This window comes from Manis javanica, chromosome 16 (assembly GCF_040802235.1).
Source record: "Manis javanica isolate MJ-LG chromosome 16, MJ_LKY, whole genome shotgun sequence".
Taxonomy (NCBI): Eukaryota; Metazoa; Chordata; class Mammalia; order Pholidota; family Manidae; genus Manis; species Manis javanica.
This window is the reverse complement of record NC_133171.1, coordinates 69,366,058-69,382,915: the sequence shown is the minus strand read 5'-3', so window position 1 is coordinate 69,382,915 and position 16,858 is coordinate 69,366,058. Positions and strand designations below refer to the sequence as shown.

The window sequence follows — 16,858 nt, the reverse complement described above, 5'->3', positions numbered from 1 at the left end:
TATTGTAATTTGCAGATGTATTTCTATGGACCCTTGATCTTATATTAGATCTTTGCTTGCCTATTTCAACTAAAGAGTAAGGTACCAAGCAAACAATCTAAACTTAAAAGACTTATACATTATCTATTAGTACTCCATATACGTAGAATAAGCAAGGAAAAAAATAATGAAGTTTCCCTTCCAACTCACCAGGTAGTGGAGATTATTACAACATTGCAGAATTAGTAGATTATGTTTTGCTTGCTGCATATTGTATCTACAGGCAAAACCTGTGTACCTTTTGATAAAGTGTTCAGTGCATATTCTTATAGCAACTATCCATTTAGAATACTAAAGTACTTTAACAATATTGATGGATGCATTATTTCTAAATTTCTAATAGTATCCATATAATGCTTATTTATTTATACCTATACAACTATTTATACATATATAATTTCACTGAATCCTCACAACAACCTTGTGAGGCATGTGTTATGTTTTAGTCCAAGGTTATATAACCAGTCAGTGTCAGAACCCAGTCCCCAGATCTGGGTCTCCTAACTCCAGATGCTAAGTGCTTCCATTTCAGACTGCTTACAACTTAAGGTCATGCTCCTGGCTGCCCATCCAGGGTCCTAAGGTTGCAGGTGTGGAGAATTATAGGGTGAAGAGTACCTGTTTTTCCTCCTTTGATGCTGGACATTCATTGGCTTAAAACTGCTGGCAAATGATGCATTATAAATCCCTTCTCCATATGTATAAATAGTAGCCTAAAATTCTAGATCATTAACTTGGCTGTATTCTAATAAATAGATTAGGATTCCCCACCAAATTAAATTGCTTGGTGTTAGAGGAAGGGTAAAATAAGAGCTTTAAACTTGAGGGAACTTCTCTGCAAGTGCTCAGTAGATGGCCAAGAACCAGTAAGTGTTAGTGGTGTCGCAGGTTAAGTGCATTTAGAGTCAGCTGTTGATCGTTCAAGAATGAGTGCATGGCATCTGTTGAGCCTATTCTCTCAGGATTTTCTCAGTTGAGCCTATTCTCTCAGGGTTTTCTCAGTTAGAGCCTTTTATTATAGCAAAAAGGATTGTTTTTAATGAAAAGGCATATCAGAAATCTCAACTCTGAAACTATCATGCGGTACAAAGTTCAAATATTGCTAATGTTCCCTAAGGGAGAACTATGGTAATTGGGATGGAGATCAGCATATTATTATTGGTGATTAGTAAATATTCACAGTGATGTAAGTCTTTCAGACTAACTGGAAGCCAACTTATGAACTTCTAGCTGGAAAAACTGGACTTTCTTGGGGGTAGATGCCACATGTATGGTTTTGGCTTCATTTGATACTCAAGTGTCATAAATACAAAGATTTGGGGCATAGGTTTCTGTGAATGAAAGATTTGGCACTAAAGAGTAGCAAGTGTGTGTCATCAGTAGCTGAGCTTAAAAACCAATGTTCTGCTTTGGTTATTCACAAAGAAGAATAGTGCTACAATGCTGGAATCTCTCCTATATTTGGAGGATAGTTACTAGTCAAAGAATTTAGGTGTCATAAAACTGATGATCATGAAATGAAAATGTTTGAAGAGTAATGCTCCATATTGCACAAAAAGAAATTAAAATAGAAGCAAGTCTTTTAGTACCATCTCTAAAAACAGGAAATGACAATTCCTTAATTAGTACCAGTTTTTTTGTTGTTAGAGAGCCCTTTAAAATATATTCTCTCATCATGCAGAGAGCAATGTTAATAGTATTTATTCTCCAGGATGGGAGGAGGATCCAGGAAATGAGAGTTGAAACTTGGCATTTGTTGCAGTTTCATAAGGGGAAAATATAACCTGTCCTGCTAATGCCAAATTAAAATGGTTGATGGACTCTGTGAGCATGATTCAGGCTAAATGAAACCTGTGTGAGAAATATTTTAAAGGAACTAAACTCACCCTGAGATGTATAAAATTAATTCGTATGGACAGTAGAATAATGCACAGGATAGAGTCCTGGACAGGCAAAAAAATAAGATCATAGTGACATCTTGTTTTTTGAACTCCATTTGTCCTGACTTCTTACGTAATCCTGGAAAAAATGCTTACTTACTGTAGGTATTTACACATCTATTAAATGGGAATCATAATTGTTCTTCACTATTATGAAGGTCATGTGATGTTTCTAAAGTATTTGAGTTTCTAAGACAGACTCAACAGAATTTATTATAATAAAATCATTAAAATTATATACAAAAGAATGTACAGAAACTCTATTTTGACCAAAAATTTTCTAGCACAAACAAAAATCGCAAGACCTGCTGGGTTAGGCAGCTTCAAAGTGCATAAGCAAGTCTTCTAGGTAGGAATGATGGTCATTGATAAGTGAGGAAAATAATTTCTTTGGACAGAGATTAGCTCTGAATTAGTTTGGGAAGGTATAATCTAGCATGATTTGTTGGTTATCTATTATTACAAAACAAGCCACCTAAAAGAACAGTCATTTTCATTTGCTCATGATGCTTAGGATCAGCATTTCCTATGGGGCTCCCTAGGGACCATCCCTTTGCTGGTCTTGGGGTCCCTCGTTCAAAAGGCTGAAGTCACTGGTGGGTCGACTGAGGCCCGTTGGTCCGTGATGGTCTCGCTCTTGTGACTGCTGTTGGGCTGGATTTTTCTGGGCTTCTCTCATTCTCTTGCTCTCTCTCTCTCCGGTTTCTCATCTTCAGGGAACTAGGCTGGGCTTCTTCTCATAGTGGTCCCAGGGTCTGAGAGAACAGAAGCTGCAGGGCACCAGAGGTCAGGGTTCAGAACTCTGACAAGGCTGCCGCAGCTCTATTTTGCTGGTCAGATGAAGTCACAGGCCAGCATAGACTGAAGGGGTGGGGAAGCAGATTCTTGCGCTTGTTGAAGGGATGAACGGAAAGCCACGTGGCCAAGGCTGTGGAGAATTATTACAACCATGCTTGTAACCTATTTAGTATGCATGCTAGGGGAAAGGCAAAGAGGATTTGGGTAAAATGGTCTACTAATACATTTTAAATTGAAATATGAGATTATGTCATGGAAAGTTGGGGAAGAAGATCCAAAACAGCCTAAGACCAAAACAGCAAAGACCCCAAATAGTCTGTTTTTAAAAGTATATGTGAATATTATTGAAATAGAAAAATATCAAGAATTCTTACCTAATGGCTTTTTGATATAACTGGTATGTGCCATGAATGTAGAACTTGAGAGGTATTGTTTAGGAAAGACAGCCAAGGGAAAAGTGAAAAGATTCTCATACCCTTGGTGTCAAGCTAATGTATTCTTGGGATTAGACAGTTTGCTAAAAAGAAGGAAGACAAAAGAATGTGTGGAAGAGAGAACTTTAAACACGAATTTCAGAAGTACTTAGGAATTTAGGTGTAAGTATCAGTTTGATACATATCTTTATGTAATAGTCACTGAACATGATTAGGACTGCTAGTGTTCTCCCCAAATTAAACCTTCATCACCAGTTCACATGTTTCCCTTCTGGATAAATATTTGAAGAAAAAAAAAAGTCCAGTAATTATGGTTGGTGAGATCCTGGGAAGATAGCAAGGTTAAGCGTCTCATTAGCCTGCCATTCAGTGAGGAAATAAACTCCACTGTCTGCCTCTCCTGACTCAGACCACTCCTGGGACCAGCAGAGCCCGGAGGGTGGATGGAGCCCAGAGCCCTGGAAGTAAGGGTGAGGAAGAACATGGGGGGCTTCCTTCCTGACCTGCGCTGGCAGCGGGACACCCACTGAGCCCCTGGGGAGGATCAGGATGCCCTGGATCCTGTGAAAAGCTTGACCTCCAGCAGCTGGGGGACTCCTGGGAGTAAAACTGAAAATCACCCTCATCCCATTGTCTGTGCACATGCACGTGCATGTATGTCCCACAAGAGACCAAGGAGAAGATGAACTCCTGGGCCAGGTTCTCCTGGTCTGGAGGCCAGGAGAGTGCGAGGAGACTTTGGAGCAGAAAGTCTTCCCTCTGGGCACCTTGGCAGGGTCCTGGGGCCTGCCCGCTCTCACGCTGCTCGGTCACAGGAGCGGAGACCACTGGGCTCCCTCCCCGGACTCATAGACCTGCAGCCACACGGGACCTCCAGCAATCAGACCTGGACCCCATTGATACAAAAAAGAGAAGTAAAGGCACCAGAGCCAAAGGGAGGACAGTTCATGAGATGGAACACATGGCTCATGAGATAGAGCAGCAGCTGGGGACAGATGACACTCTGACAAAGCATAGTGAGAGCACATAGGGGATTTAAATGCAGCACAAAAAGATTTCCTGGAGATGAAATGCATGATTTCCCAAACATTTCAGTAAATGAATGAGATGAGCATTTCTGAGACTTGAATTAGTTGCCTAGTTGGTCAAGTGGAAGAATGTGAAAACATAGAACAAAAATAAAAAGGGATGGAAATCAAAAAGAAAATAGATCTAGGAAATATGTGAGTAACAGGAGAGTCAGAAGGAGAAAAAGGGATAGATGGAGGAAAGGCCATAATTAAATACATACAAGGACTTTTCTGAGCTTAAAAATCAAGACTTGAGTCTGGAAATTCAAATGACTCATCAAGTTCCAGGCAAGGTTTATGAAAAAGAGACATCTCTGTATATACTGGAAGTAGTTCTTGAGCTATTAAAAATAAATAGCAAGATCTTAGAGGCTTCCAGAGAGAGAGAACAAATTACCTACTACTAGGAAGTGACAGACCAACAACCGATTTCTCATGTATGACACAGGATGTAGAGAATAGTGGGATAATTTCTGTAGACAATGGAGACAAAAAGCCAGCATCCTGAAAATCATATACACAGTCAACCTGCCATTTCCCTGTCAGAGTAAAAGAAATGTACTGTATGTAGTAACTCAGAGATGTCATCACCCATTTTTTCTAACAAAAATACTTAAAAAAAAGAATATCAAGCAAAAAGCATCCTAGCCAAAAGTTAATCGAAAACACCTCAAGACAAGGAGAGATAATAGCAGTGGAAATTCTTCTACATTTGTCAATTAACTCAAGTGAGAAGAAAATATTAAGTTGAAGTACAATAGCATTTACATTAAATGCTGAATGTGAATGTGAATGAACTGAATTTTCTCATTAAAAATTTGATACTGTTAAAGTGAGTTAAAAAGCAAAACTCACTTATAAGGTGTTTATAAGAAACACTTGAAACAAAGTGGTAGGAGGTGAAAAAAAAAAAGGGTGGACAAAGATCCCAGGCAAATACAGAGAGTCAGAAGCACCAGTGGTATTAGGTTTAGACCGTAGTATTTAGGTTAAAGACATAAACAGGATAAGGTAAGACATATAATGATTTTTAAAAGGCACAGTTTATGAAGTAGATAAATAAAAATAAACCGTATGTATGAAATAACATAGCCACCAAATCTGTAAAGCAAATGTATTAGAAAGGCAAATATAGTTATGCTGAGACACTTAACTTAATCTGCCTCACTTGTCTCAACCTGTGTTTACCTTGTGTAGACCCCTAAGATAGAGAAATTGAATAAATAAGAAGTTAGATTTAATAGATATGCTAGAACCTTACATCCTTTGAAAGCAGAATATCCTTTTCTGGATTACTTACAAAACTTGATCATATACTTGACCGCAAAGAAGACCTTAACAAATTCAAAGGAAGAGAGATTTTTGTGTATCTTGTTCTCTGATCATAATCTAGTAATACTGGAAATAACTGAAGGTAGTAAAAAGAAACCTTATTATTTGGAAATATAAAAAAATTCTTTATAACCTTTTTATCAAAGGAGAAAACAAAAGTCAATTTACAAGATATCTAGAAATCAATAAAAGGAGCGCAATTTAGTCCAATGGTGATGGGATAGAGTGAAAGCTGGAGCCCGTGGAAATTTTACAGCCTTTAGGTGCTTTCATTATATCTTCAGAATAAAGACAAAGTGTACTCTTATTGTAAAATGAAAAAACCAAATAAATTAGAAAGGAAATAATGAGGACAAAAGCTGAAGTTAATGAAATAAAAAATAGGATAAATACATACAATAGTTCATTCTTTGAAAAAAATAAAAAGATTTATGTGTTTGATTAGGAAATTAATAAGAGTAAAAAGTTTATTAGAGTAGAAATGAGAAAAAAGTTGTAGTTAGAGATGCAGGAATGATGCAAAGAAGATAAAGATAACTGCTTTTAACTCTATGACAACAAATTTGGAAAAGCAGAAGAAATGGATTATTTCCATGCTAAAAGTAAGTGTCCAAGTTTGACTCAGGAAAAAGTGGAAAATTTGCAAAAGATAGTGCTGTAAAAGGTATTAGGAAAGTGATTCAAAATCTACCATTTAAAAATGCAAGTTCATGTGGAGTTACAGCTGAGTTTTATGTAGCCATTCAAAAGCATAATTTTATTCTTACTTAAACTGCGCCAGAGATGATGAAAAGCTCCTGACTCATTGTAAAATGAGTGTACATTTAATTACAAAACCTGATAGAGTAAAAACAAGTGTGGAGACTAATTTAATGTTGAAAATAGGTACAAACATTTGAAATAAAATATAGCAGATAGAGCCAATCAGTGTATTTGAGGACCCAACTATGAGCAGGTAGGGTTTATTTCAATAACACAAGAGTGGAAATTTATCACTGCAGTCCCTCTTAGGACCAAATTAAAGATAGAAACCATATAATCACATCAACAGACATTGAAAAGCATTTAATAAAACATATAGACACTGTTAATAAAAAGTACAAATTAAGAACAGAAAGAATGGAAAGAAACTGATGTAATAAACCTTTTGCCAAAACTGACAGTATCATCCTAAATATCAAAGCACAGAATTACAATTAATATTAGGAACTGAACAGCCTTGCTATCACTGTGCACTCATTTATTTAAGAAATATTTTTTCAGCCCTTATTTTGGACCAGGGTACTAATATATGGTCTGAGAAATGAATAAGGAAGACAAAGGCTGTGATTCACGGGGCTTACATTCTTGTGGGAAATATAGTTTAATACTGTCTTGGAGTTTCTAGTGAATTCATTAAAATATGAATAATGAAATAACTGGAATAAATATTGAAAAAGAAAAGCTAAAACTATCTAATTTGTCTAGTGATATAATTGCAAATCCAAGAGACTCCCAGTAAACTCTGTTAGAATGAGTAAGAGAATTTGGTAAGTGGCTGGATTCAAAATAAATAAACAAAATCAAGAGCCTCCCACCCCATAATAGCAATAGGCCCATAGAAATGAAAAGTGGGAAAAAAATTAGAATAGTGAAACCATGAAAATACTAAAGAAAAAATTTTAAAAAAAGGCATAAAACTTGGAGAAAATGAAAATGTCTTAATGGAAGAACATAAATCAAGATTGAACAAATGAGAGATATGTTCTTGGTCTACAAATCTTGATACTGAAGTATACATTTGGTACAATTCCAATTCCAACATTTTTTCAATTTGATAAAATGATCTGAAAGTTAATAGACGTTTATGTGCCGTCAATAGAAAAGAATTCCTCTACTGCCTCCCTCCAAACCATTGGACATAATCTCGATGAGGGAAGGGATTTTGCTCACTGTTGAATCTTCAGCACCTATCACTGTGTCTAGAACATAGTAGACATTTAATAAATAATTGAATTAATTAATATAAAAAAACTACTAGGGGGAGACTTAATGTACCAGGTATCAGAATATATTGAAAAGCCATGATATTCAAATTATTATGGTGGAACAGATGGCTAGACAAATAGATCAGTGGAGTATAATTGAAAATCTGAAGTATATCTCAGAATGCATGAGAATTTAATATATGACAAAAGTTCTATTGCAGTTAATCAGAAAATAATGGATTATTTAACAAATGTGATTGACATAGATAGTGGTTAACCTGGGAGAAAATAAAATTAGAATTCTTTTTATATATAAAAATGAAATAATAGTTAAAAATAGAGCAGGAAAAATTTTGTAAGAAAATAAGTGCATGTACATTATTAGGAGCAGTATTAACTAAGATTAGAAACTTAGGAGCTACAAGAAAAAAAGATAAGCATGACTGTACAAAAAGCAAAATATTTTGTATTTCAAAGGATATTAAGGAAAGCCAATAGAGTAAATTTGGGGGAAGTGTTTGCAATACATAAGACAGAATTTAATATCTCTTAATGATTAAGAGTATTTACAAATTGACTAGAAAGTCCCAACAACACAATAGAAAAATAAGCAAAAAAATGTGAAGACATAATTCTGAGAAGAGCAAATACAGAAGGCCAACAAATAAGAAGAGAATCAAGTGCAAGTAATGATATATCACCACTCAGACTGTCAAAAATTTAAAAGCTCAGTAACATGTATTGCTGTTGGGAGAAAAGAATATTCCTATTACTGGTTGAAGTACCTGTTGTAGACTTCTTGGAAAGCAACTGGCAACATATGTTAGAAGCAACATCTGTTTGTCTCAGACTCCACTCCTCCTTCTTTTAAAGAAAAACACCTATCTGTAAGAATAGGTATTACAAGGTTGTGTTCTTCAGTAATGGTTGTGTTGTGGGAAAAAAAAGAGGTAAATGAAAGCTTACCAGGAGAAGAATGGTTGGCTATATTACAGTAAATCCAAAGGATGAAGTATTACGCAGTTATTAAAAAAGGAATTTAGGGTTCTATTAATTGAATGGAGAGATTTTCATGAGCCATTATTGAATAGGAAAAGAAAGATGCAGAAAACTGAGTAGAATGTAATCATTAGAAAGAAAACATTGGAAAAAAATTGTGCTTATGTGTCTTTATAATTATGTGTAGATGGATGAATATATGTACACGAAAATGTATATGGAAGAAGCATGCCAGGTAGTTTATATGGCTTACTGGGGGAAAGAGGGTGGCGTTCAGGTTGGCATGGGTGGAGGCAAGTGAAGAGGAGAAATTAATCAAATAAAAAGAACGCATACACAACTGATAAACACTATGTACGATGACTTTTGTATATGTATGTAAATTTGTGTGTATATGTGTGTGTGCACATGTGCACAAATGAAATTTTTTTCATAAATGAAATTTTAAAAGTAAATTCACTTTTATTGAACTACTTATTTATAATTTACTTAAAGTAACTTACTTTCTTATGAAGTTGACTAATTATAATTTATATATACTAAATAAGTAGGACCCTACATCTAAAGACAATAACTCCTCAAAGTCTAATATAGCACGGTAATTGTATCAGAGCTCTTTGGGTTGTAAGTAGTAAAAATATAACCAAAACATTAGCACAAGCCAAAAAGGGAATTTATTAGCTCATGGGACCCTTCGCACACAATTAAATCCAGAAATTCAGTTTGGCTCTCAAGGTGTCGGTCTGCCTTTTGCCTCTGTCTGTATCCGTGCCTCCTGCTTTCCTTTACTTCTCTTGTTGTCTTTGGCTTTATCCTCTCTTACTCTCCTTCTTGAAGGCATGAAGGTTCCTTGAAACATCTTTTTCTGGTTCTGTGTTCCCTCCCTGAGCCCCTGGCATGTTCCTTCTTCCTCTAGTTTCAAATAAAAAAAGTCCTAGGAAGGACCTTTCACAGGCCTGCCTTGTCACATGCCCCCCAGGCTAATCCCTGGGGGCAGTGGGTAATGGAGTGCTGTGCTTAGCCAGGTGGGCCACAAACCCACCCTGTGAAGAGAAGGAAGGTACCACGCAGCTCACCCACAATCACAGAATTTGAGTGAGTGGCAAACACTTACCCAAAGAAGACGTGGCAGCTGAGAAGGGGAAGCAGTGTGGTCCAAAGGAGATAAAAACGATCCTAGGTATACAAGACAGATGTCCACTGGGAGGACTTCGAAATACAAGCAAAGTTTGCCTCTTTAAAAGCAAAGGGAATTAAGTAGTGGAGGAAGTGGATTTGAGTCAAGTAGTAAGTACTATACATTTTGAACAGTGGAAATAATCATTATTCTAATAGCTCTCAGTTGATTTATAAGATTTTTAGTAGATAATTATTTCTGTAATCTTACTCCAGATAATTCATAAAAGGATTAAAGACTGTTAAGTGATTCAGCTATACATATCTGAATGTGTATTTTTTAGGAAAAGAAAACTTTTTGTATTTATTTTTTCCCAGCTTTATAATACAGAGTGGATGGAGTGGGTTTACTAGGATTGGCCTTAGAATTAAATCAGGTATCTTTGGATTGGATATTGGAACATTTGGTATTTTCTTTGCATGTTAGCAAGATGCTTCCTTTATAAATTTTTGTAAATATGATCATTATTATCACATAACATCTTAACATTCAAAGATCTTATAGAGTATTTCTTTGGAAAAGGAAAGCCTTGTTTCAAATAATAGCTTAATGTTGTCAAAGCTAATGATTTATGTTGATAGAATTGTAAAGTAGAAAGCTTGGCTGGCCAAACATAGAGCATCTATGCTACTCTTGTAATGGCTGCAAGCTTGGTACAGAAGTATTAACGGGACCAGCTGATTGTTAGATGCTGACAAGGGACCATTCTGTGAAAGCCGCTAGGACTGGGAGTGGTGATGGGGATAGAACACCTTCTTGGTCCTGGATATCATTTTGGAGATGTCATCCCACAAGAGAACTAAGAAGCCAGTTTTGTAGAATTGTGGGCAAGATACAGTCACATTTTGCGATGACAGGTCCCCCTGTATCATGAACAGGATCAGAATCAGGAATGAAGAAGATACTTAGGGCACATGGAAGGAAAAGGAATAGAAGAATTGACGTCGTGTCTCTATATCCTTTTTGTGTTTAAGAGTAGATTCATTGAAATATATGTGTTCATATATAGTAAACTAGTTTTAAAAATCATCTGTATATTTTTTGGCTGCTGCCTGAGCTTCTTCCTTCCTTCCCTTCTCTATCTATCTATCATCTATTTTTGTAAAGAAGGAGTCAGCTAAAATTTTAATGAATTGTTAAAGGCTGAGGTTCAGCTAGGGTGACAGTATAGAATCCTTGGGAGCCTCAGACACAGGAGGAGTTTTCAGCTCTCTCTCAGGGTCTTAAAAAAATTTTTTTTAATATACAATAAAACATACAAATCTTAGTGTATAGCTTGATGAATTTTGACATGGGTATACACTCATGTAACCATCATCCTGATCAAGATATCAAATATTCTCACTAATTTTTCCCCCTTCACCTATTTCACCCAGCCCCATGCTCTGTGGCCACCACCAGTCTGTTCTGTATCTATGAGTCTGTTTCTGTTTTTTTTGTTTATTCATTCACTTGTTTGTTTTTTTAGATTCCACATATAAATGAAATGATGGTATTTGTCTTTCTCTGTCTGACTTATTTCACTTAGTATAATACCTGGAGGTCCATCCACGTTGTCATAAATGGCAAGATTTCATTCTTTTTTATGGCTGAGTAATATTTCATTGTATATATGTTCCACATTTAAAAAAATCTATATACCTGTCAATGGACATTTAGGTTGTTTCTGTATCTTGGCTACTGTAAACAATGCTGCAGTAAGCATAGGAATGCATATATCTTTTTGGATTAGTGATTTTCTTTTCTTCTGATAAATTTCCAGAAGTGAAATTGCAGGGTTATATGGCATTTCTATTTTTAGTTTTCTGAGAAACCTCCATGCTGCTTTTTGTAGTGGCTGCACCAATTTGCAATCCCACCAGCAGTGTATGAGGGCTCCCTTTTCTACACATCCTTGCATTTATTATTTCTTGTCTTGTTGATAGCCATTCTGACTGCTGTGAGGTGATACTTCATTGTGGTTTTGATTTGCATTTCCTTGATGAGTAGTGATGTTGAGCATCTTTTCATGTGTTGGATGTGTTCTTTGGAAAAATGTCTATTCAGGTCCTCAGCATAGTTTTTAGTTGGATTTGTGTGTGTGTGTATGTGTGTGTGTGTGTAGTTGTATGAATTCTTTATGTATTTTGCATATTAACTCCTTATAAAATATATCATTTGCAAATATATTCTCCCATATAGTAGGTTTCCTTTTCATATTGTTGATGGTTTCCTTAGGTCTGCAGTAGCTTTTTAGTTTGATGCAGTACTATTTGTTATTTTTGCAGAGTTTCTGTTAATTGATTGATTTCATTTTCCCAAGAGTACTTCCTTTTCCCACCAAAAATATCTTGCTGATACCTGTTACAGATTATTGTATTGACATGAAGTTCGTTAAAATTAGCTAAAGTCATAAAAAGGGTGATAGCATGTATTTACAAACCAACTATTCATAATTCCAAAAATGATCCAAGTTTAGCAACCCACTGCCTCTTCTCCATGAAGGCAGTGTGATCCATAGCAAATTTAAAATACCAGCATAGTTGTTCTCTACTTCTCAGAACTGTTAGGGCAGCCTTCTGCTATGTTGCTTGGGGGCGTGCTCAGAAATTCAAATACATTTTGATATTTTTTTCAAGCAAAACATAATTTCAGACACATCTACTACCAAAAAAGTCACATACGTAAAGCAAAATAAAATGTATTGGGAGGTTTCCCATATTGCTGCTCCCTTCCATTAGTACTCATAATTGAGAACTATGTACATGAAATCAACCTTCACTGATTTTTTTCAAGCCAGTAATAGCAACTAGGGATCAAAATTAAGGACAGTTGATTGTCTTATGCTTTTTGTTCACTATAGAAAGAGTTTACATGAAATAAAGCAGGCAAGTAGGTGAACTCAGAGCTTCTTTCTAGTCATGCATGCATGGTCCTTCATGTTTGGAGATGTACTTGTGTTATCTGTGCTTACTGTCCTTTCCTGGGAATTAGACTTGACTTGTTTATAATGCTTATGTCAGATGTCATATGCTCCATTCTTCCTTGAGTGAAGGTATATGTACAACTATGGTTTTCAAGCTAGCATTGGAGCAAAAATTTGAAATCAAACGGTCAAATAATAAGGGCATTTATATCATGTTTCTTTACACAGGGACAGTCAGAAGAGTTTGCTGTGTTTAAATATACTTTCATCTCTATGAAAATGCTTTCTGAAAACATATTTTTAACATTTATCCTTAAGGTTCCCTATTTTGTGTGTTCCTAAGCGGTACTTGAGGGTGGTTAGACAACTGGAATTTCCACCAATGATCCCCTGAATTACTCAGTCTATGTTGAATGGAATTTGATTGCAAATGGATCTATTTGTGCTATGAGACCCATTCTGTTCGCAAAGAGGCCAGAATTTATGTGTGTAGGAGAGAAAATCTCTGTATCTAGCCATACTCCCAGTGCTCTAGAGTATATTCACATCATTAGGATTCTTTATTCCTTCCTTACAACCCTATTTGTGGACTGAAAGCTAAGCGTGGAGATAGCACTTTCCTGTCCTGTGAGCAGAAATGTGTGAAAAGATGAAGGGGATTTAACCTTTTAAGGCGATTGCTTCTAATCGTCGAAGCTCAGAAAATTCCACAATGTTCTTTTCAGTGAACTCTTCACTATATTAGAATCTCTTTTTTCCTTTGCAGACCCTTCATGTGGCCTTTTAAAATGTGCATTTGAGACAGAATGAATGTAGAAGCTGAACAATGCCTGGAAGGTTTCTGATTTCTGTCACTATTCCTGCCTTTTTGCACAACTGCCCGATTTGGATAATGTGATACTCAGAGGGACATCTTCATCGAAGTCCTTCTTCCAGCAGACGCATCTGGCCAGAGAACCCACACGGAGCTCGGGATGGCCAGTCAGCCTGCAGAGGATGCGGCAGAGTCCCAGGTGCCCGACGAGCTTGAGTGTAAGATCTGCTACAATCGGTACAACCTGAAGCAGAGGAAGCCCAAAGTGCTGGGGTGTTGCCACAGGGTCTGTGCCAGGTGTCTCTGCAAGATCATAGACTTCGGGGACTCCCCGCAGGGCGTCATCGTCTGCCCTTTCTGTAGGTTTGAGACGTGCCTGCCGGACGATGAAGTGAGTAGCCTGCCTGATGACAACAACATTCTCGTCAACCTGACTTGTGGAGGCAAAGGCAAGAAGTGCCTGCCAGACAACCCCACCGAGCTGCTGTTGACCCCCAAGAGGCTGGCCTCGCTCGTCAGCCCCTCGCACGCCTCCTCCAACTGCCTGGTCATAACCATCATGGAGGTGCAGCGGGAGAGCTCGCCCTCTCTGAGCTCCACCCCTGTGGTGGAATTTTACAGGCCGGCGAGTTTCGACTCGGTCCCCACTGTGTCCCCCAACTGGACAGTGTGGAACTGTACCTCGCTCCTCTTTCAGACCTCCATCCGGGTGCTGGTTTGGTTGCTAGGGCTGCTGTACTTCAGCTCCCTGCCCTTGGGGATCTACTTACTGGTGTCTAAGAAAGTCACCCTCGGGGTCGTCTTTGTCAGCCTCGTCCCGTCGAGCCTTGTTATTCTCATGGTATATGGTTTCTGCCAGTGCGTTTGTCATGAATTTCTAGACTGTATGGCACCTTCCTCTTAATCTACATGCAAACCAAGAATCTGGACACGCGTTGCCATGTTTGAAGTTAGGTTGTTTATCATTTATTTTCTTTCATGTTTGCTGAGATGGGCGTCCAATGACATTCACAAAGCCCCTGGCCATGTGTCTGTGGCCCGTTTTCCATTAGAACATTGACTCAGTTGGTTTTGCTGTGTTCTGGAAGGAAAATTGCACAGTTCTATGAAGGCAAAGAAGCAAAACTGTGTAAGCACAGTCTTCGTACAGCCAACCTTGCAGTCTTTCAGGGAAAGAGCAGGGTTTCACCCCACACTGCTGGACAGACAGACACGCAGGGCCAGGTGTGCTAGGCTGCAGCACAGATCTTACGGAAGGTTATAGGAATGAGCTGATTCCTTTTCTCATAATCATCCGAAATCTACACTGGAGGGTGGACACGAGATGAAAGCTGTTCCAGGACACGACTTGTGCATTCAAAAAGCATGCGCTGCCCCCCCACCCCCCAACCCTCACCCACCGCCACCCACCTGTTGTTGGAACTGCTCTGAATCCTCTTCAGGTGTTTTCTCTCCTAAGTTGATGCCACTCCCTGTGGTCTGTGGTTCCAGCTTAGATGCTTGTTCCCTCTGCACAGGCTACCTAGCCAAGAGGAAACAGCCTCACCCCAGTGTGAGGTTTCAATGACCGGTCTGCCCACATTACTGAAGAGAATTAAAAACATTGAGGGATTTGCATCAAAGTAAACTTAATGACAGAATATGGCCATTTGTTTTTGAGACACACCCTTTCCTCCACATTTATTGTCCTCTCTCCTCAGTCTTCTCTGAAATTCTCACAGAGCAATTATTACTCATGGAAATCTTCAGTTGAGTCTTTCCTTAAAACCTTTTAGTTTAGTTTAGTTTTTTTTTTTTAATTTAACAATGTTGTTCAATGAACCTCACCCCTTACCCTGAATTAGGTTTCATCTAAGTTAGTTGCTATAAGCTTATGAGGATATTTTTCCCTATTGTATTTTAAATATTGTGGGCTTACTTAACTTAATCCTGTGACAGTTTGGGGTGAATTATGGCATGGAAACCCAGAAACAGTTATTGAGATGTTCTACTTTACAGGGTGAAGGGCTGAGAAACTAAATAAGCATTTTCCTGTACTATACTCAGTTAAACCAAAATATAATGGTTTAGGTTTATGTGCAAAACTGTGTTCCAGTAAGCCAGGCAACACACAAAGGAAACACAAAGCTGGTGCCCTCTTAAAAAGATCCTTCAAGGAAGTAAAATGGAGGTGGCAGAGGGCAACTTTACGTGTCGCTATTCCTGTTGTTCTTAAGTCCATTTTAGAATGGATTTAAGTTTTTACACATTTTATTTCAAATAAAAACATAACCTGTGTGACTTAATGAACTTCTTTTCATGATGTAAGAGAAGCTGAATGTATATATTACAGAAGAAATTGTTTAGCAGATTTAGGTTTGAGGGAATAGAATGTTCACAGACACTAGGCAAAAAATTAAAAAATTTTTAGTCTCTAAAATCCATTACTGATTACTAACATTAAACTCTTTATAACTCTTAGAAATGGGCATTACTAAGACTACTTCAACTTGTGTGATATAATGACAGTGGACCAGTTCCAATCTCCTTATTCAGGAAAGACTGACATTTACTCCTAGAGTAGTAGTTTGATTTTAATCATATAACTGTTAACTTTGAGAATATGTATGTCCAGGGTAAGTATGATGGGAAAGTATATGTAGGGTGTGGCCCAAAGAATTTAAGCCCTAAGATACAGCTAAATACGTTAATGATTTCAAAAACTCTAGTTTAGATAGAAATTGTGAATGCAATTTCCAAAAAATCATTTGTACTTAGAGCAAATATAATGTTAGGAGATGTTTTGTGGTTTGGATTTACATATTTATAAGGTTTTAAAAAAATGTTCATCTTGTCTGAAATGTCAAATAAGTTGGTGAGTTATGTGATCTTTCTAGAAAGCTCTGGATATGGGTATTATCTATTTTGCTTAATGTGTGCAGTGCTAAATTTGTGTTTCTCTGTGTATTGTGAGTCTTTTTTTTTTAGTTGCTAATAATCTGTTTTTAGAGAGTTTTAAATGTAAGACAAAAAACTGTTCATGCTTTTGAATGAGAAAAGGACAATGCTTCAATATTGTATTCACTGTGAGCATGTCCTCTTTGTCCATTAAACTGTTATTATTTCCAAACTAGACATTTGGTTTCTCTGACTCATGGCTGAAATTCAGTTACTACTTTGGACTCTATTAACGTCAGGCAGGTAACTGCAAATGTAACCTTCCAGAAATATTGAATAAGCTGATGCCTTTATCATATGCATGAAGATTTGGAACTTCCAGAAAAGCTAGTTTAGCCCATTCTGAAAGGCTTTCATATGTTTAAAAAAACAAAACAAAACAGAAAAGTTAAGGAAAATTAAACAAAAACATTGTGTTTATCTTTATAAATAATTTTTTTAGGGTT

At 37.2% G+C, this 16,858-nt stretch overlaps 1 protein-coding gene across 2 annotated transcripts in view; it reads left to right on the top strand.

Moving 5' to 3' along the window:
• Positions 1-16,584, top strand: part of RNF182 (ring finger protein 182) — a 70,275-nt gene extending 53,691 nt beyond the window's left edge. For both annotated transcript variants that reach the window (XM_017653341.3, XM_037004793.2), the window contains exon 2: positions 13,428-16,584. In XM_017653341.3, coding sequence (XP_017508830.1) covers positions 13,636-14,379 — 744 coding nt within the window. In that variant the 5' untranslated portion in view covers positions 13,428-13,635 and the 3' untranslated portion in view covers positions 14,380-16,584. The remainder of the gene's footprint in view (positions 1-13,427) is intronic.
• Positions 16,585-16,858: the final 274 nt, after the last annotated feature.